The sequence below is a fragment of the Rhizophagus irregularis genome, chromosome 1 (assembly GCF_026210795.1).
Source record: "Rhizophagus irregularis chromosome 1, complete sequence".
NCBI classification, from domain to species: Eukaryota; Fungi; Glomeromycota; class Glomeromycetes; order Glomerales; family Glomeraceae; genus Rhizophagus; species Rhizophagus irregularis.
The window spans coordinates 5,266,641-5,288,523 of record NC_089429.1 but is presented as its reverse complement, the minus strand read 5'-3'; the positions used below and the strand labels follow the sequence as shown (position 1 = coordinate 5,288,523).

The 21,883-nt window shown below is 25.5% G+C and overlaps 3 protein-coding genes across 3 annotated transcripts; 1 reads left to right on the top strand and 2 right to left on the bottom strand.

The window, feature by feature from the left end:
* Positions 1 to 443: 443 nt before the first annotated feature.
* OCT59_001084 (uncharacterized protein) lies at positions 444 to 2,481 on the top strand (the record flags this gene model as incomplete). The annotated part of the gene is made up of 5 exons (XM_025334087.2): positions 444 to 674; positions 754 to 823; positions 907 to 1,100; positions 1,205 to 1,547; positions 1,637 to 2,481. The coding sequence occupies 5 exons, from the start codon at positions 444 to 446 to the stop codon at positions 2,479 to 2,481; spliced, it is 1,683 nt and encodes a 560-aa protein (XP_025166782.2).
* A 7,240-nt stretch (positions 2,482 to 9,721) lies between these two features.
* On the bottom strand, positions 9,722 to 10,284 carry OCT59_001083 (uncharacterized protein; the record flags this gene model as incomplete). Its single annotated transcript, XM_066139299.1, has 2 exons — positions 9,722 to 9,793; positions 9,958 to 10,284. 2 exons carry the CDS (start codon positions 10,282 to 10,284, stop codon positions 9,722 to 9,724), a joined length of 399 nt encoding a protein of 132 aa, XP_065988715.1.
* A 5,905-nt stretch (positions 10,285 to 16,189) lies between these two features.
* Positions 16,190 to 19,988, bottom strand: OCT59_001082 (uncharacterized protein). Its single transcript, XM_066139298.1, has 11 exons — positions 19,389 to 19,988; positions 19,018 to 19,176; positions 18,918 to 18,937; positions 18,652 to 18,813; positions 18,447 to 18,549; positions 18,159 to 18,376; positions 17,942 to 17,999; positions 17,799 to 17,816; positions 17,627 to 17,695; positions 17,172 to 17,308; positions 16,190 to 17,052 (listed from the first exon to the last, which is right to left on the bottom strand). The coding sequence occupies exons 1-11, from the start codon at positions 19,568 to 19,570 to the stop codon at positions 16,727 to 16,729; spliced, it is 1,452 nt and encodes a 483-aa protein (XP_065988714.1). The 5' UTR covers positions 19,571 to 19,988; the 3' UTR covers positions 16,190 to 16,726.
* Between the last annotated feature and the right edge of the window lie 1,895 nt (positions 19,989 to 21,883).

Here is a 21,883-nt window from a genome sequence, read left to right as displayed (position 1 = left end):
CATTATTTCTCCATGTCTTTCGTAAAAATTCCGTGAAAATGATACATTCACGGAAAAAACATGGAAAGATAAAACACGGATCAGATTTTTTACAGGGAAAAGAAAGAGCTTGGAAAAGAACCCTAAGACGTGCGCAGATAAATTATTATCCGATAAAAAATCTTTATATAATAAAACATGGTTTTGAAGTTGACTGTCCGCCCCAATATTTTCATAACACAAAAATATTTGAAAAAATATAAAGGTTTAGAAATTTAACTATTTAGTTAACGCTAATATAAACAAAATTTTATGTGAGATGCTATTTTGCCCATCACAACTATCGTGCCGCAAAAATTTACGCCAGATCATCATTTGAATTTTGTGAAAAGTTACACTGCGTATAGTATTATGAATAAAAAAAAAAAAGTTTCAAATTATCCCTTTTGAATAAATAAAGAAAAATGACAAGCACTTCAAATACAGATACGAATAAATGGATTAAATGGATTGAGAACGGAATTGCTGAAGAATATATTAATTACCATAATTATAATGAATTTAAAAATGTTCAACGTATTGGTTTTGGTGCATTTGGTAATGTTTATCGTGCTGCTTGGGAGAGTTCTGATACCGTTGTCGCATTAAAATCTTTTGAAATTGATAATTGTATTATGAAAGAAGTTGTTAATGAGGTAGAAAAGTATACAATTAATTATTAGCAATATTTTATTGTGAATAATATAATAAAAAATTTTTCTTTTTTCATTTCAGATAAAATTATTGCATAAAGTTAATTTTCATATGAATATTATTCAATTTTTTGGTATCACTAAAAGACAAAGTAAGTATTATTTATTAAAAATGATTTTTTTAAAGAATAAATTATAATTATATTTGATAAATTAATTTATTCATTTTATATAGGTAATTTAGATAATGAAAATTATATAGATTCAAATTTTTTACTTGTTCTTGAATACGCTGATAGTGGTACATTGAGAAATTATTTGAAAGTTAATTTCCATAAATTGGATTGGAATATTAAATTAAAATTTGCTATTCAAATTGCTGATGCAGTTTCGTCTATGCATAAAAAAAATATTGTTCATCGTGATCTAGTAGGTTTATGTTTTATTTCTATTTTATTTTATTTATTTTTTTGATTAATTTATTTTTAATTAAAATATGTTAATTGGACTTGTTATAATTTATTATAAAATAGCATTCGAATAATATTTTGGTTCATCAGAATATGATCAAATTAATAGATTTCGGACTTTCACGTAGGCTAGTTGAAGTAACAAATACCCAAAATAAACTTGTTGGATTAATCTCATATATTGATCCACAACTTTTTAAAAACCAATCAAATAGTAATTATAATTATAAGAAATCAGACGTGTATAGTGTTGGCGTACTTTTATGGGAAATATCGTCTGGACGAAAACCGTTTGAATCTTATAATGATGATTTTCAACGAATAGCGCTAATATCAGAAATTTTAAATGGAAAAAGAGAAACTCCAATTTATGATACACCAAGTGATTATATTAATATTTATACAAGTATGATTATTTATTTATTGTATTTTTTTAATGTATTCATTAATGTAACCATTAATTATGATTTTTTTTAATTTTATAATTTTTTCTAGAATGCTGGAAAGATAATCCAGATGATAGGTCAGATATGGAACAGGTATTCTCTGAATTAAAATTAATTAATTTGAATATAATAGAAGACAATGCAATGGAACTTGATGAAGATCCAAATAACAATAAAGTTATTATTAATATTATTAATGAATTGTTATTACTTCATGATAAGTTTATTCAAATAAGAAAGTGTGAAGAATCTTACTATATTCAATTAGCCAAAAGTTATATAGCATCAGAAAACAAAGATGAAGAAGAAATATTCAATTATTTATTAGATAATATGGATGTACTGCAGAATATTTTTCTTTTAGCAATTTTTTTTCATTATGGAATAGGAACTAATAAAAATGAAATCGAAGCATTTGATTTATATAAAGAAGCAGCTATAAAAGGAAACATTGATTCAATACAACAGCTTGGACTTTGTTATCAGTATGGAATAGGAACTAAAGAAAATAAAATTAAAGCATTTGAATTATATGAAAAAGCAGCTGAAAAAGGAAGTATTTCTTCAATAAATCAACTTGGAATATGTTATCAAGATGGAATAGGAACTAAAGAAAATAGAATTAAAGCATTTGAATTATATAAAAAAGCAGCTGAAAAAGGAAATATTTCTTCAATAAATCATCTTGGAACATGTTATATGAATGGAATAGGAACTGAAGAAAATAAAATTAAAGCATTTGAATTATATAAAGAAGCAGCTGAAAAAGATGATATTGTTGCAATGAATAAACTTGCATGTTGTTATCAGTATGGAATAGGAACTGAAAAAAATGAAATTAAAGCAAGTGAATTATACAAATTATGTGAGGAAGCATTTGGTATTATTCAATAGACAGCTGTGGAAGTTTTTATCAAAATAGTATAGAAACTGAATGAAATAAAGTTAGGGCATTTGAATTATACAAAGAAGCAGTTGAAAGAGATTATAATAATCTTGGAAAGTGTCAATCTTTCAATGTAGAAATCTGAAAAATATGAAGTTTTTAATTAATTTACAATAAGTTATAGGATGTATAATAATATTTAATTAAATTATTGCATTTATTACCTACTAATAAGAACTATGTTAAAGTACTTCAATAAAATCTGTTGAAATATTTTGTAAATTTAATTTTAAGATATATATTTACTATTAGTACCATTTCTATATTACTATTTGAAATAAATGTTACGTGATTATAAAAAATTTAAAGACTCAGGCCTTTAGAAAAGAGCTGGTCTATTTACTTAAATTTAAACTTTATAATCTTGCATAATCCATTTATTTATAAATTATAAATTATTGGATTATTATGAGTTTGTTAATGTTAATGACTTATTTCCATTAATTTGTTGCCTTTTCTCCTCTAGCATTATATTTTTAGGGCATTGAATATAATAATAGATTCTTAGATTCTTTACATAAGAATAATAAATTATTATATTTCAAAGAAGTTAATAATGGTTCAATCAAGTAATTTAAAAAAAAGAACTACCTTATCTTCCAAGTCAAAATCTCGTTCCAAGAATACCTATTCCTAAAATAAACAATAGAAGAATTGCTACTAACATTTCTATAATGTAATTTTTAAAAAAAACATTGGGTTGAAATCTATAAAAAATTTTTCAGAAAAATGATCACGTGTCTGAGTTTCTTTGGTTTCTTCGGAATATAAAGAAAAATGATCATTTATCGGAGTTTATTCCAGAATTTTTTTTATAGGGCAAGTAAGCCTATTCCTGAAAAGTATCTTTCCAGCATGTACAGTCGTTTTATAATAAATATGTTATTTATAATTTAATAAACTCCGATTTATCTTCCAAGTTCAAGCCAACCTTCGTTCCAAGAAAGGTCAGTCCGTTCCTAGAATAAGCGAACGTTTACAAGAATAAAATTTTTTTAAATGGCGATAGGTTATCCGTGATCTATCTGGATCAATCCGATCCGGATTTTAGGATCCGTTTATCCGGATGGATGAGTAGATGATCCATATCGCCATATACTGTAAATCAAAGTTATGTTTTATTATATCCCATCATTATTGACAATTATTTTCTTTGATGATTTGCGATTAAATGTCATTTTTAGCTATTTGGATTTTCAGATTTTTTTTTTTTTGATATACATACATCTTCAGCAATTTGAGAAAAAAATTTCCAGACAACCTAATCAAAATCAAATTGACAAGGCATCTTATTAGAAAATTTTTTATTTGATAAACCAGAAATGAAACACTTAAATGAAGACTAAAATAGTTTTGTTTAAAAAAAACAACGGAATTACATATATCTTTTAAAGTGTTATTTGTAGATTGCTAAAACCATAATACGGATCAACATTTTACAGGTAGTTAATAAAAATGAAAAAAAAAAATCATATGGGAAAAATCGTTAAAAAATTACGAAAAATTGTTAGACCGATGAATTCTTTGAAAAAATTTTTTATATGAAAACAAAAAATTAAATGAATTATTTAAATTCCGACTGCAAATAGATACTATTAATTTTTATGGTCAACTATAGAAAGATTTTTAAATATTTTGGCTATAGAAGAATTGCGTTAGAAGTTTTATCGAAATTTTATTTCGCAAAAAAGTATTTGTAATTATACAATGCACAAGAATATAATAAACTAGACATAATGCGTCATTAAATTTGAAAGTTCGAAATGCGATTTATTATACATTTTTAAAAATTACAAGCAGTTTTAAATAATAATAATACTGATAATTTATTGAGTCAAAAAAAAAAAAAAAAAAAAAAAAAATACATATATAATCATAACCTCATAAACTTAAGATTGAAGTATAAAAAATAATAACGAAAGGGGAAACATAAGAAAGGGAACCGGAACTTAAAAGAAACTTAAGGTTTTAAAGAAGAAATTATGAAAGGTCATGAAAAAGGTCAAAATAATATTCAAGGTTACTAATATTTTAATCTCCCAAAAAACGAAAATTTATGGGAATGAAGAACCGGTAAACAATTGTTTTGCTAATGGTAATTGGCTCTGTGGTACAGCTCTAATCAAAACTGGATTACGTAATTGGACTAATTGGACATTATTCCAATTTGGAATCTGGTTCAAACGCATCCTGATACGTTGGTACCTTCTTAACCTCCTTTGTCGTAAAGAAACCATGGAAGCCTTAAAGTCTAAATAAGACTATAAAAATCGTCGACGAAATATTATGAGAACCTTACAAAAAGTCTTAGATTTATATTTAAAATGTAATAATGTATGTATTTTTTTAGTTTTTTTTTTTAATTTTTAAATTTTTTTTTATTTTTTTACAAAAAAATGTAGTTTGAAAAATTTGGAAAAAAGGGTGAAAAAATAAGGAAGAATTATATGCGTATTTATAATAAGATAAAAATAACGAAATAAATTCTAAGAATTACCATATTCCTTCCTTTGTTTGTATTCTTAAAAAAAAAAAATAAATAAAAAATATTTTATATTACAAACATAACGGTAAACGACAAACATATGACATACTAATTGAACCTTTAGTTACAAAAATAAATAAATAATAAACTTATACATAACTGATAAGATAGTGTTTTTATTAAAAAAAAATAAAATGAAATGAAATAAAATAAAAAAAAGAAAATGATTTATATACCACAAATATTAATATTAATAATAAATAATGTATATATATCGCTTCTATTGATCAAGCTTCTGTTTTATGTGTAACTTTTTTGTATTCTTTTTTTTTATTTATTAAAAGAGGTAAATTGTATATTCCATAGCCACAGTAAAATTTTATATAAACAAATAACAATGAATTCTATTTTTACCAAAATTAAATTAATATCAAGGATTTTAAGTCTGGAACTTCTAAGTTCTAAGTGAAAACTAAAAATTATTAATCTTTAGTTACCATAAAAAGGAAAAGGTAGGAAAAAATCGGAAATTTATTGACATTAGTCATTCTTTCAATCAAACTTTATTGATTCTCAAAAAAAAACTATTTACCCCTTAGAATTATACTGTCAAAAAATGTCAACACTCGGTCCAACTCGGCCGACATAAATATGACCAATCAAATTCATATTAAGAATTTAAGAATTTAGGAATGTCCCTGTCAAAAATGACATGTTGATTGTTTAACAAACAAAAGCGCCAATTATAAATAAAGAAGATTCTCTGCATAGACGAGCTGTCAAAGTTGTCACATAAAAAAAATATTAATTATTAAGCATAAAATCATAATTATTGCATTGTTATACCATGTGGAGATAATTAGGTTAACTTTTTGAACCTCATGAGGATTGGGCATTTTTTAAACCTATCGAGAAATAGAAAATAACGAGCTTTTCTTTTTTAAGTAAATATTACACTTACAAGAGGATTGGTCATTATTAATTTATTATTTAATTATTATTTAAATATGGATTCGTATTAAAAAAATAAAAATAAACATTAAAATTTTCATAAAATACTAGTGGTTAACTATTAATGTGGCTTATCGGCAGATATTGCCGTATCAGGAGGTACTGTGATTGCTAGACGTTATACAATTCATTACGCATAGGTGTTTTAAAAAATAATAATAAATACGATCGGCTGTTAACGAACTTAGAAAATGAGCCCTTTGTTTTAAGAAAATTCGTTAAAATTATACGAAAATATTCAATAGTATCGAGTTTTGAATACTATATTATATCGAAAAAAAATTTTAAAAACTTTTTTATTTTTGTGTTACTTCAAAAAAAAAAATCATTTTATTATGCTAATGTCTTCCTATTACTGTGTACAACGTAAAAAACAAATTAGCTGATTAATAAGAGTATCATTTTTCATGTTAAATTTTTCATAAAAAAAAAAACCGCTGCTTAAACGCTTCTTTGATTTTCTGATCATTTTGATCATTTTTAATTATTAATGTTTTGAATTCAAAATCAGCGGTTATATAAAATATAAATTTCGGTATAGCAAAAATTCACTATATAGCATCATTTTATATAAATTGTTAATCCAAGGCGAGATTTGATATTACCCACTTTAATTTTTCTCCGATTGGACAAATTTTTTTTCGTTTTTTTTAAAAAAAAAAAATTCTGCAGCAATAACACTTTTTTTTTTAATAAAAAATAATTAAAAAAATAAATGAAATGTATTCGATACATACACTTATTTTAATAAATAAACTTCAAAATATATGATTTTTAAAACAGTTATAACATTTTTCAATTATTTATATTATTTATTTTTACCGGAATTCGTAATAATACAAAAAAAGGAGAAATCTGATAATGACAAAAGAATTAATGAAAAAGTTGGATGAAGCCACAAAGTTAAAGTTATCAAGGAACAAAACCCCTCGCAAAATAAGGAATAAAAAAAGAAAAATGTACCTTTAACCAAGTATTATTTTCTCCGAAAAATAAGGAAAAAGGAAATTAAAATTAATACCAAATAAAATAACGAGAAAAAAGAAAAAATATATACCAAAGGAAAATATATGATGAAAAAATTAAGAAAATAAAGAACGAAAATAAAGTGAGATAAAGAGAACGAAATAGAAAGGAATCAAGAAGAATAAAAATAAAAAAGGGAGATAAAAAAATACAGTAAAAGGATGAAAAACCATTCCATAAAGAACAATAAAGAGTTAAAAGAAATGTCGCTAAAGAAATCTCAAAGGGTGCGTTTTAACGTAATTTGAATTTTCACGTGATTGGGAGAAATATTTAGCCACCAAGTTCGGCCATCTGATAATATTATTATCTGGGCTTAGTTCCACCTTCACAAATGCGTCAGTTATATGAATTATCTCAAACGAGAGCGGGTGAATAATTCACTCCGGTTATGAATAACTTTTCTCTTTTTATACAGTATTAACTTAATTAATAAATTTGGTGTAATAAAATTTTTTTGTTAATTATACGCATTAGTACACAGCGAAATTCGATATAATGGAACCATCCGTTCCATTTATACCGAGGGTAAATTAATTGTACGTTATGATAATCCGTTCCAAACCTCAATTCCGATTTTACTTATGATCCGTTATATCCGGTATATCGAATTTCACATTGTGTATTTGGTTTACTGTAAAATTTATTATGATGAGACGGTATATTATACAACAAAATATAACCTACATCACACGTTTAATATTTCGATATGTGGTCAAACAATTTGAAATTACATAGGCTTTACGGGGACTATTGTATTGATCCAAAAGTTAGATGTCAAGAATGATACGATCGTGCTAAATAAATGTATAGCTCTGAAAAACAAAAAAATGGCTTTTAAAATGAAAGGTTTAAATCACATTTTACCCTGTGGCGACATTATGGCCGCTCATTTTCCTGCGCTTTACAATCAATCTTTGCTTCCTATTCGATGCCCCGTCTGCAGAACCGATACCGATACAAATCAATATAAGTTAGTTTGTATGTGTAATTTATGAAATGAGTGCGGTAAATTACTCTATTATGTATCGAACTCAATTCGGTAAAAATGCAAAGAAAGACAATATTGTAACGAATTAGTAAAAGATCAAGCAAATAATATAATTCTAAAATATAATCAATCAATAAGATAATCTTTTTTGGTGAATAGTGATAACTAAATAAGAGGACTTCGTTCATTCATAAGTAAGATTTGTCAAAAAAAAAAAAAAAGATAGAAAATTAGAATTATTAACATTAGAAATATGAGATTGTAATCATCCAATAATAAAGTAATTTATTTAATGTAACGCATTTATACTTTATAGTGGTGTTAAAAATTATGAGTTTATTTTATGTTTTATTAAAGAGATTAATGAATTTGAAATCAAAAATTTGTAATAAAGTCAAAAGAAAAAAAAAAGAATACCAATTTTCTGCGACTATATGCAACTACAACTACGCACCTCTTTCAACCTAGTTTCAAATTTTGCAAATGTTATGAATATTTTTTGATCCATATGATCTTCACCTAGTACTTCAATGGCTTGACTAAGAATCTTTCAACACTTCTCTATGCATAAAACAATAGATACTTATTTAAGTAAATTATTCTTTAAATTACTATAGGATAAAAAAGAGATATTCACCCAAATTATTCTGCTCCCCTATTTCAGCCAATTCTTTGGTTCTGGATGTACATTAATGAACCTCTCACAAATTGCTCTTGCTCTATCAATTTCTTTGTATCTTTTTTCCATTTTTATATAAGCATGGATATTAATATATATAAATGTTGCATAAAAAACTAATTCTTTGATTATTAGCTTTCCCCCATATTTCAAAATCAATATCAACTATGAATCTTTTGTCAATGTCATTACCCAAAATGAGACAATTTACCATCATGATGTCAGTTGTTTAAAATGAAATGGAAAATTCTAGATTTACCATCATATCCTGGGTATTTTGATTATTTGTATCAATAAAATCAATATGTTTGAATGAACTCATAATTAATTAATGATTAGTTAATAAAGAAGCTTTTATATAAAAAAAAAAAGTTCAATAAAAAAGTAAAACTTAAACTACTGTACTTTTTCATGTTGTAATTAAAAAAATAATTCTTAAATATAAGAAATAATCTACAAATAGCAATACATAATTATGCAAGTATTGACATGGACTGACATTAATATAAAAAGTTAGCCAAAATAAGAAGTATACAATATGTGTTTATATTTACTTAGTAATCAAATTTCACATTTGATGTAAAATGATTCCAATTTTCTACTAACAAACTAATTTTGTATATTATTTTTTTTAGTAAATTAATTGATATATAACACAAATTATTTGACATATCATTACTCTGCTTATATACATTATATTGGCACAAGAAACACTAATTTCTCATTATTAATCAATTGAAATATAGTATGACAAATATTATCTTTAATTATTCTTATAAAGTAAAAAAAAAATAATATGTTTTTTAGTATACGTGCATTGTTGCATAATTATGCATTATGTATTTTAAAACAACAAAGTTTAAGTCATACTATCTGTAGATTATTTTTTTATATTTAAGACTCATTTTTTAAGATTTTTTTTATAAACTTTTTATGAACTTTTTATGAACCTTTTTTATGAAGTGCAAGAAGAGGAGTAACTAAAAGCTTACAGAATTAATGAGTGGGATTTGTACAAATACAAGAAGTCCCACTATTGGCAGATCGAGCACCATCGACAACATTTTGCTAATATAACATCAAGTGAGATTTGATTATGAATTGGGAGCATCAAGACTCCTAGAAAAGAAAAGAAAAAAGAAGATGCATTATGACAATTGAATAAGAACTAATATACAATGATTGAATGAAACAGAAAGGAAAAAATTACATGAATTGGAGCAAATATTGACCCAATTGAATACTGTACGGCCACGATGAACACGGAATTGTCTTCGTCGTGAAGTTGAATTTGTTGGTGAATGTGTTGGTGTTGATTGAGTAGTTATGTTGGATAATCTTATTGCGAAGGTGATTGTAGAAATTGTAAGTGAAGGTTTAGTTTCAGTCTGAGTAGTTGGATAATCTTGTTGCGAAGGTGATGTAGAAATTGTAAATGAAGGTTTAGTTTCAATCTGAGTAGTTGGATAATCTTGTTGTGAGGGTGGTGTAGAAATTGTAACTGGTAAATGAAGATTTAGTTTCAGTAGAATTATCGTAAGGTGGAGGAGGTTCTTCATCTTCAACAGTTTCTACATTTTCATCCCAAGTAGAAACATCTTTTTTCTTATGATCATAGACATTTTCATCATCATCAATATCATCGTAACCATAATGTTGTCTCATTGAATGACCTCTAGTATTTAATGTATTTCCAGTTAATATTTTTATAGCATAAGTGGCAAAAGCGGAAGTATAGGTAGTAAGTTCTACACTTTATAATAGAAGCATTCTTAAGTTCTAAGCTATCCTAAAAAATGTTTGGGTATCTAACGAATAAAAAAGAGAGAAAAAGACACTTTTTTTCGTCATAATAAAGCAGTCTAGAATTTTGAATAAAATAAAAAGGGACTAGGGTTCATTTTTTAATGAAAAGTTTACTATCGAATCGTTTTTTAATTTTAATTGATCGACAAATCACCTGATAACTGATCACAAATCATATCGGACAAAAAATAATTTCTCTTTCTTTTTTCATCTATTACTGTATTTGTCGTTGGTTACTCTTAGAAATAAAATAAATAAATTCTCTTTCTGATTTTTATTTATAGCGTTAATTTTTAAAAAATTATTATTATGTTTCAAAGGTAAAATTCCACGTTAACGTGATTTGTAATCACATGTATAATAATGCTACAGTACAATATAAACTCATTATTCTGATAGTAATGTATAAACGTAGCAAACATGAATATAAAAATTCTTGGTTCTTCGTATATATCAAATTTAATACTTTTTTTTTGCAATAACCAATTTTATTATTATTTAGGATTACTGCTTATTATTAAATAATAAATTATTTGAATAGATTCATGGGTACTGTATGTAGTGAATCAAAATTTTACGTTGGTTATACATTTATTGAAACTTCATAAATTCTTTGATTAAATCTGATAAATACCGCGACGTTAGAAAGAAAAAAGTTAGAATTGTAATTATTTCTTGTATCACTTTTTTATTTTACTATCTGTATTTTTTTTTTTACATAATTAAAATTACTTACATTATAAAAAAGAATTTTCAATAAAATACAAAAATTAGTGATATATTCTAGAGGAAAATTATTGGTAATAAGTTTAAATAAATAGTTGCGCGTTTGTAGACTTTGTAAGAAAAGAAATGTACTGATTTAATACATTAATACTCAAGATGCAAATTAATAATAATGAATTAAAGCATATTATAATCTTAATAAGAATAATACTAATAAACAAAAGTCGGATTAAAAATATTTGTAAGATGATAAAATTATAAATATAATATAAATTTTATTTTACCCGAATTAATAAAATAGATTTATTTAAAAGAAAAAAAGGGAAATAAATGTTGTACTAAAAAAAATAGTAATAGCCGTGTTTTCTGAACAATAGGATAAAGGATAAAGTCCGTAAAATATCTAAGAAAGATAAAAAAAAACGTTAGTATGGTTGATACCAGGTAGAACCATACTCCATAAAAAAAAGCCTCAGAAAAGTGTTGGTATCATGCTACCAAGTGATCCACCTAGAACTTGCACAATAAAGATTATCTTTTTTTTTATTTTTATTTTTTATTTTATTTTATTTTTTATTTTTATTTTTTATTTTTCATTTTCATATTTTTGTTACTTTTTTTTATTTTTCATATTTTTTGTATTTTTGTCTTGATTTTTCATATTTTCATCATTTTTTTTTTGTTTTTTTTATCATTTTTTTTTATTTTTTGTTGTATTTTTTTTTATTTTTAAATCCCACTGTGTAGTCCTTTGATAAACTACTGATAATTCATGAAACCAACCATAAGAGCCAGGTACATAGGCTATCCTTCCTCAAGGAAAGCCAGTTTCTCTTATATTCTTACTCCTTCGGCTTTTTTTATCCGTAAACCAGTATCATTAAAACTATGCTAAGCAGGGAGCGCAAGCTTACCTTAATAAATAATGATGGTTTACTGTAAATCTTCTTTGGCCACGAATCCTTGGTAGAAATTTCTTGAAGATTATTTTATTTATTTTTCAACTTTTATAACGTCAACTCTCCAAAGTTTCGGACTGCCAGGAAGTCTCGCCCAGTAGTAAGCAATTAAAGAAAATTTATATTGAATATATTTTTCCATAAAGTAATATAATGTATATTTTTTAAAAAAGAAGTATGTGTATTTTTTAAGAAAAGAGGTACGTGTTTTTTTAAAAAAAAGAAGTACACATATGGGAGGCAGTCAGTAGAAAAGGGAGAAATTCAAAAATTTTAAGATTTTTGGTTGTTCTCATGACCATGATTGGCAAAGTAAACTGATAAAAAAAATTTTGACCAAAATTTGGATTTCCCCCTTTTCTACTGACCACCTCCCATATTATTACGTGTATTTTTTTTTTAAAAAAAAAGAAGTATAATGTATTTTTAAAAAAAAAGAAGTTTGAGAAAATTTGAGGGTATATATACTGTATATACCTTTACGATATAGGTAGTAAATCAAATTATTACGCAAAGTTTGTATAACAAAAAAATAGATATGACTCATGATTTACTTGAATGACTCATTTATCATGGCTTTGAAATGAATAATGTAATACACGTGAAAAACGCGAAAACCCATCAGTAAATCAATTTAAGCTCTTTAACTGATGTTGAATAAATATCTAATAAAATGAAATAATTTGATCATGTGATAATCAAGTATGAGTCATCGTAAATGAGTAATTTTTTATTTTTTTCACTTTATAAACCGATGTAAACGCAATCAAACTGTTTCAGGCATTATATTTTTTTTAAAACAAAAAAAAGTTTCTCAATTCGTAGATTATTTTTTTACTATCCTATAGATTAGATTATAGTTCTGATTCTTTATAAGAAGCGAACCGTTTAACGTATAGCAAATATACTAGTTAATACATATATCAAGTCAAATTGTTATCAAATTCCAACAAATGATTCAACAAGAATCCAGCGAATGAGCTAAACACAGTTGATAAACATGTGAACATGATTCATAAGGCGCACATGATGAACTGAGACACCTTTTTTTCCTGATTTTTGATAACTCAGTAACTCAGTAACCATGACTCAATTGACCCATGATTCAAATCGCAGCGCTTGCTTTTCCATAAAATATTGATATGTTTACTAATAAAACTGCAAAACAAACTCTCTTTATACGAGAGAGATACCTCGTCAAGGTTAAGACGACTATCCAAAAAAACAAAAATGTCAAAATGATTCCAGAGTCATTATTTTATTTTAAGACATATTTTATTTTATTTTATTTTATTTATTTTTATTTTTATTTTTTATTAATATTAATATTTTATTTAATTGTATTTAAAAGAAGTTCCAATTCGTTTTGTTCTGAATGAAGATTTGGATTATTGTAAATATACCTTTGCAATTGATCAAAATACCTTCAATTCCTTACATGAAAATATTTTTTTCGTAATCCTATAAAATTCTGTACGTTAATACACTCAGTACACGTGGACTAGTCTTCACGAAAATACTTTCATCTTTTGTTAATTTAAGAACGTTGAATGATAATTTTTAATTCATGGAATTGTTGATATGAGATATAAGATTAATAATAAAAATATTAATTCAGATTATTTATCAAGAATTATTCCAAATCATAATCGTATTTTTCTAGAAATTGTAATATTTTTAGAATTAGGAAAAAAATTAACAAACGTGATTTTGTTTGAATTATTTATATTAACCATGTAAAATCACACAAGTAGTTTCTCTCAAATTTTAGTTATAGATTAGAATCTTTAAAATCATTTTTTGATAATACACATTGATTTAATAATAGATTAATAATAGATAAATATAAAGCATGAAGGAATAATTAAAAAAAAATTCGATTATAAATTACGGTCGTACTTTTTTAAAATTTTGAATGAATTTAATGAAATTAAATTAACTAGAAACGATTATTTATTTATTAATGTTTCGTGTTATATATACATTATTAATACATGTTTCATTTAATATTTTTTTTCGGTAAAAAAAATAAATTCTACGATCATGAAAAATATTCCGATAAAAAAAAAAGTAAATCAAAATCATGAAAATTGTTTGTATTATAATAAAACCATTGAATTATGAGACCTATATGGATTATGGAATAATGGAAGGATGGATCGATGGAAATCCTGATGACTGATATTGTTAAGTTTATAAAAGATACAATGTTTGATACATTAGTTGTTGGTAAATTTCTTAAATGGGTAGTTAAGTACCATTTGATAAATTTAGATATAAAAGAAATCCGTGAAAATGGGTTTGCTAAAGTTTTAACGATATTTGTATCCTCTGCAAGGATTGTTAACTAATAATTCATTAGTTTCCGACAGTGAACCAATTATATCTATTTATCTTCAAGCAAGAACGAATCAACTGAGAAATTACATTTCTGTGACTATTGAAAGGGGTAAATGTTACTTATCACTAGTTAAGGGTATGAAAAAAATATACATGTATCAGTTGTTTCATGTGTCAATCATATGTAAGGTCATGGTAAAAGGGGTGTAAAGGGAAAAAAAGAGAAGTTGAAGTTACTGTATAAATGAATATATACGGGAAACGCAAGCAATGGTTATTGATACGGTTAATTAAATTCAGGAAAAGATTATTACACGAAACAGAACCGGCAATCCAATAAAAGATTACGCGTCAACTGAGTAAGTGGTAAATGTAATCAATGGTATGAGGAGTAAGACGATTGAAACAAACAAACATCATTTGACGAAGCAGCTAAAAAAGCGTTCGACGACACGAATAGCGATATTTCAAGATCAAGTCGATATATATAAAGAAGATTTAGATAACGATTCAGCCAAAGATTATCAATGTAAAGATAGTTTAAAGGAAAAGAGTGAGAAATTTTTTGGAGGAGTATATAGAGGGTCAAAGAAAATGAAAAATAATGGCAACAATTAAACAATTAAATTGAAGATTACTAAGGTGATTAGCAAGTTTTAAACTAGTATTATAACGGTGTTTAAAATTTTAAGCATAAATTTTGGACAGATATATGTTTTTTAGATTAGGTTGCTATATTATATCAAGTGTGAATTATCAATCACGTATAACGATTTCGTTGTCTTTAATAATAAAAAAATATATATATATATATTTTTTAAAAGCAAGTATACATAATTAAATAGATCATGTTGCCGTATTCTACAATATGATCTTGCAGTTTTTTTTTTCTTATAAATTTCGTTCAATTACTATTAAAATATAAAAAAAAATAAATAAAATAGAAAATTAAATTTATAGAAATTCATGTTTTAGCTGTTAGTGTAAAAAAAAAATTAAATTTCAACAATTTTGAGGTTATCTAATTGAAGAGCCTCTTTTCCATTAACAATTAAAACTTCAGATCCACCTCGAATCGCTAATTTATGATTATATCCAACATACTAACCAGGAGAAGATACTAGGATTATTAACAATATTTTTCCAATTAGAATTATTGACTAATGTTCGCCAAAATCGATATTAGCACCAGTATCTTTATACATTGTTTCACCAGTTGAGTTATTTGTTTCAAAGCTATATTAAGTGGAACATTCGTTTCATTAACAATTGACTTTGATACGCCCATTTCTCTTTATTAGAGTAAATTTTTTAAAAAAGAGTTATTGTAAACAATAACTAATGTGTTTTATAACAAAATGAATTTTGTGTTAAATTTGATTATTGTGGCTTAGCAATAACAGCACATATAAGTCACGTTATTTAATGATACAAAATCATTCTTCGATCAAATGTGTACCAGCCGACCAGTCGTATGTACTGTACCTGAATAATTTTATACGGACGAATTACCGACGAATTACCGACGAATTACGGACGAATTGGACAAATTTACAAATTCAATAATCAAAATTATCAATTATCAAATTATCAATTATTCAAATCAATTTTATATATTTTTTTTTTATTTAAAAAAAAAAATTGGTTATTATTATATGTACTTTTTTTTACAATAATAAAATATTAAAATACTATATATATATATATAATTGATGTATTAATTAAACGGAGAGAACTGAGAGTAATAAGGAAAGAATAAAATCAAATAATAATTATAATATAAAAAAAAAAGATTACAAAAAAATACTCAATAATCTCCAAGGAATGAAATTTTATAAAGAAATTTCTATATTTTTATATATTATATAAACATACCAAATGTAATTATTAATATTATCCTCCTTTTTGTTCATATCCAATTATTTAACTATATATATATGTGTTGTCTTACTTAGAAATAATATATTCACTTTTTCTTTCTTTCTTCTTTAATAGTCCATTATTTTAGGTATATAATCTAACTAGAAAAAGAAATTATTTATAGCGAATATCAAATGCTTTATAGCGGATTTTGAATATTTTTGATTATAAATCAAAAGCATCTTTCATAGTATATATCATCATATTAATTACAACACGACCTCCCATCACTTACCATCTTGCGAAAAATTTACTCAAAATCATCATCGCCACTGCTAATTGTAGCATCAGTATCAGATGCTGATATATTTGAGGTTCTAGTAGTAGTTTGGTTCAAGGTTGATGTATCATTATTGTACCAAGACCATGGTTTATACCATTGTTGATCAGGCCTAGAATTGTTCGTTGATGTGGTAACAATTGATTCGTTATCATTCTCATTTTCTTCTTCATCATCCGAGGATACGGGAGAAATAGAAGATAAGGAAGAACGATGTGAGAAATTTCTACGGTAGCTTTCATTTTCGCTTTCAGAATCATCATCATCATCAGAAGTATCCATATCATTACTTGCATCTTTTATAATTATCAATAAAGAAAAAATAAATAAAAAGAAAAAGAAAAATTTCTTTAATTACTATAATATCTATAAAATAATAAAATCACACAGATTTTCTCACCCCAATTGAACGAACCGGTGAACATCACTTCGTCATCATCATCTGAATCCTCTGAAGATGAATTGCTTGAATCAGATTCGCCGTCCATCAAATCGTCTGTTGTGGAACCATCTTGGTACATATTTCTTAATCGGGATGATGTCGAAGCGTGTCTGTATAAGGCATTTGAAAATTCGAATTCAGAATCTGTTGGGGTTCTATAAAGACTTGAGTTATGATAATTTGATGACATTGTTGACTGTTGTGATGCATTAATTATAGTTTGCGGAAGCGTATTAAAAAAATGACCATTATTCGCATTATTATATGTTTGTTCGTTGCTTTGATTATTAGTTGGTGAATTATTTAATTGCCCATGATACACTATACGCTCATTATTTGAGATATCATTTCTATAGATATCTTGACCACGAAATCTTGGCATATTAATGAAATCAGGTCTTTGTGGATAATAATCATCATTTCGATACCTAGACATTTCGTTAACTTCAGATCTTGGCGTAGTATCTGGAACGAAACTTGAAGGACGACTAGGACGACTAAGTACAAATTGAGAATGTTCAAAATAATTAGGATTTCGTTCATATAAAGTTTATAAAGTTTGAGATAAATGACGAAAGAATTTCATTTCCATTATCGAACCTTCGAAATGCTGAACTACTATAATAATGGAATATAATGAAATTATAGACCAAGATTATTACTATTTATTATCATATCAACTATTTAACGAGTTAAAAGTTGATAAATATTTTAAATATTTGAAGAAGAAAAAAAAAACACACCTCATTGAATCAGGACGAGGCCGATTGCGTGATATTGATCGTGTCCTTATTGTAGAATCTTGTGAAATGGATATAAAGAAAAATTATTGTGAATATGTGAATGTGTGAATATGTGAATATGTGAATATCAAAAAAATATCGAAAATTATTATGAATATCAAAAATTGGGAATATCAGGTTTCTATAATGAAACGTTTTATATCAACACGATAATTACCCATTGAGAGTCTTGGATTTGTTCGTCTTGCCGATGACGATAGTGCTTCATTTGAGCTGCTATAATATGAATTACGTTGTGAACGGAAGCCAATGTTAGAATCATGATCATACTCGTGGTCATCATCGGATTCATCTGAATCATCGGAACTTTCAGAGTCATTACTTCCAACATAACGCGGATCATATATTGGGTCGTCATTTTCGGATGGTGAATCACTAAAAAAAAAGCAAATTTCGGTTAAATAAAATTGTTTAAATTTTAACAACATATTAATAACAAACCTACTCGTCATTATCATAATAATCTTCTTCGGTACCATTATCATTGCGGAAGGGATGTCCAAGGTTTAATCTACCACCAAATAATGAATTCACTACCTGTAACACACCTATAAATATAATAATATAAACCCACGTTATACTGTAAGTAATTATTATTATTTTAAAACCACGTTATATGTATCGTAACGTCATTATTAACGAATACGTACCACGTTGAAAATTTGCGAAATCCAATTCACCAGGATGTGGCATATCAGCCGCATCAATTTGATTCTGCGTCTGTGGTGGTCCATTTACAGGGTGCTCCCAAATTCTTGGTTGTTTTGCATATTTGTCTACTTCTATCCGACAATAAGGACATTTATAATCACCTATAATAATAATTTTCGTGACGTTAGACAACCTTGAAAATTGTAACAATCAAAATATATATATTATATATTTTTTTTTTTAACGTGAAAAACAAAAATTTTACCTGAATGATTAAAGTGTGACCTATATTTGATATAAAAAAACCAATATTTAATAATTTAATATACAAATTATAAACTTTTAAAAGGATAAATATTAATTACCCTAAACAGTTCAAATGATAAATATGTCCACATGATAATCTAACTTGAGCATGATTATTCTCTACTTGTTCAATACATATGGCACAGTCAATCGCTTCACCCTCAGCATAATGATACATTTTTTCTGATGGTCTATCAAATGTAGGCCGATTGCAAGCACTAAAATTTAAAAAAATTCACATTAAAATATGAATAATAACACTTAATTCCCTTCCAAATTATATAAATTATATAAATTATATATCCAATTGCGTGTTACCATTCATTTTTACAATATTTACAAATAAGGAAACTTGAAAACTTTATATTTTTAACGTGGTAAACGCCTTAATCCAAAAAACCCAAACTTCAAAACTACTCTTAAAACTCACCTTTGTTGAGTTTGTTGTATAGTTGTCTCAGTCGTTGTAACATTTTTCATATTTTTTATTAATATAAGAGCTTGATCTACTAAAGGGAGATATTCTCTTCTACCTTCAGCTTCATATAAACAACGTTTATTATTTAAATAACCTTCAATCTCTCTAACAAATGTCACTCTTTCTGTCTCCATTGTATTTGTTGTTTCTTCTTTCTTCCTTCTTTTAAAACAAAATTTACTTGTAGATCCAAAAAGGGAGAGTGTTTTAAATTGAGTTACTACGTTAAACTTTTGACTTAAAAAAAATTTGGATGGGGAGTTTTAAAGAATGAAAATAATGATAACAAAATAATTTGTCTATTATATATATACGTTATGTTTACGTGAGAATATTTAAAATAAACAAACCTCTATTCTTTTTTAGCCGCTTGCAGCTATAAATGAAAATATAATAGAAAGAAAAAAAAAAAAATTTGCCAAAAAAAAAATAATAATTATATTTTTGACGAATTTTTTTTTTAGTCGGCACTACTATTGAAAGTAAAAAAACTTCTATTTAAAAGTTAAAGGTAAAGATCCAAAAGAAGTGAATAATAAACCAATTTTTTTACAAAGTAGGCCAAAGAAGAAAAGAAAGAAGAAAGAAGAAACGGATGATAATATGAAAAAAAAAAATTTTTTTTTTTTTAGGTCAGGAGGTAAAAGTAATAATCTGCAATTTTAAAATGGTAATAGATTAACTGCATATTTTTTTTTACTTACAATGACGGAATGTTTCAAGTGTGTGTAATCCGGTAATCCCCCACGAATTGGGAACTATGAGCGTGACCCGGGTAAGCCAATAAAAGTTAAAAGAGGTACGCCTTTGACAATCAAAATTCAAAGTAGGTTTGTTTTTTTGTTGCATCAAATTTGGTCAGAGAACAAAAGAAAAAATGAGAAGTATTTTCGCTATGTAATGCAATGTATAAAAAAAAAAAAAAAAAAAAAAAAAATTTCTTTTTGTAAAACCAAAACAATGACAATGAGACAAAAAGTAAAAAGTTTTTTGGTGGCTCAATAAAATTTTTTTAAACGAATTACTATAAAAATGTTTGTAAAACATTAGAACTCCGATAGTTTTCCGCTTATGAAAGTGTCAACATGTGGAAAGGATTTACCTGTTCAAATTTCCAAGGATAGTAAAGAAATTAAATATCATTAAAGTTTTGAAAAATATTTGAATTTGATCAACATCTACAATTATTTAGATTGCATTGCGCTTCATGTGCGTGCTTGAGAAGGATTGTTTGTTCAAAAGAAAGATGCAACAAAAAAAAAAAAAATTTAAAAAAATTTTTATTATTTTATTTTTATGAAAAAGTATGAAAAAGTTATGAAAAGTATGAAAAATATGAAAAATATGAAAAGTATGAAAAGTATGAAAAGTTTCATCATTTCTTTTCATCTTTACAATTCCGAGAATTTTTTTTTTATTTTTTTTTATTAAAGAAAAAATTAATACAAATGCCAAATATTTATTGATCATCTAACGATCAGATCTCGGTTAGTATAGTGGTTAGTATCCCCGCCTGTCAGGATATCCAGCACGCGGGAGACCGGGGTTCAATTCCCCGACCGAGAGCAATATTTTTTGAATTTTTTTTTTTTTTTTCAAAAGTATCACGGGTGTAGCCGTGTAGGCGCATGAATAAACACGTGGTCGCAGTGTCGCACTAATTAGTAAAATTGACGGATTAACCTGTGTAATAATTAGGTAATAATGCAAGAATGATTTTTTTTTACACTCCTTGACTCCTTGACATGTTTACCCCTAATAATGATTATTCATGGGAGCGTACAAATAGGTGTCATTTTTTTTTTGCTATGGATGGATGTACTTTGACCGATATAGTAAATTAAAAAAAAAATTTAAAAAAATGAAAAAAATTAAAAATTAAAAAAATATATATAAAAAAAAAATGAAAATAAATAATTTTTTTTTTGAATTCATAAACGATGTTTTTTTTTTACAATTAATTTAATTTTAATTTTAAATTTAATTTTAAATTTATAAAATTTAATTTAATTTTAATTAATTAATTATTAAATATTTTATTTAATATTTAATATTTTAATTAGTTATTATAATTTTAAATTATTTAATATAACAAATTTTTTTTTTATTGTTTTAATCACAAAGAAATTAAAAAAAACAGTGTGTATGCATTAATATGCATTGACAAAATTGACGAATAAAATTTCAAATATTACTTAAAAAAATAAAAAATAAAAAAGCGAGAAATCCTTATTTTAAAAAAAAAAACAATTTTATCGGAGAATTTATTTATTAAAATAATTTATTACAAGGTTTATGAAATTCTAATAAAATATAAGTACGTGATATATATAAGTACGTGATATGTACAAGTACGTATTAATTTTAATACGACGTGTATATATGATATGTTATACAGTACAACATATGTATGTATGTACAATGAAGTTTTATCTTAATTATATCAT

Bases quoted from the DNA above. Each gene is read 5' to 3' on its own strand.
- OCT59_001082 (XM_066139298.1), bottom strand. From the start codon at position 19,570: ATGGAGACAGAAAGAGTGACATTTGTTAGAGAGATTGAAGGTTATTTA. The intron at 19,177-19,388 runs GTGAGTTTTAAG...TTTAAATTTTAG, and splicing joins ATACAACAAACTCAACAAAG to TGCTTGCAATCGGCCTACAT. The intron at 18,814-18,917 runs GTAAAATTTTTG...TTATTATTATAG, and splicing joins GTCACACTTTAATCATTCAG to GTGATTATAAATGTCCTTAT.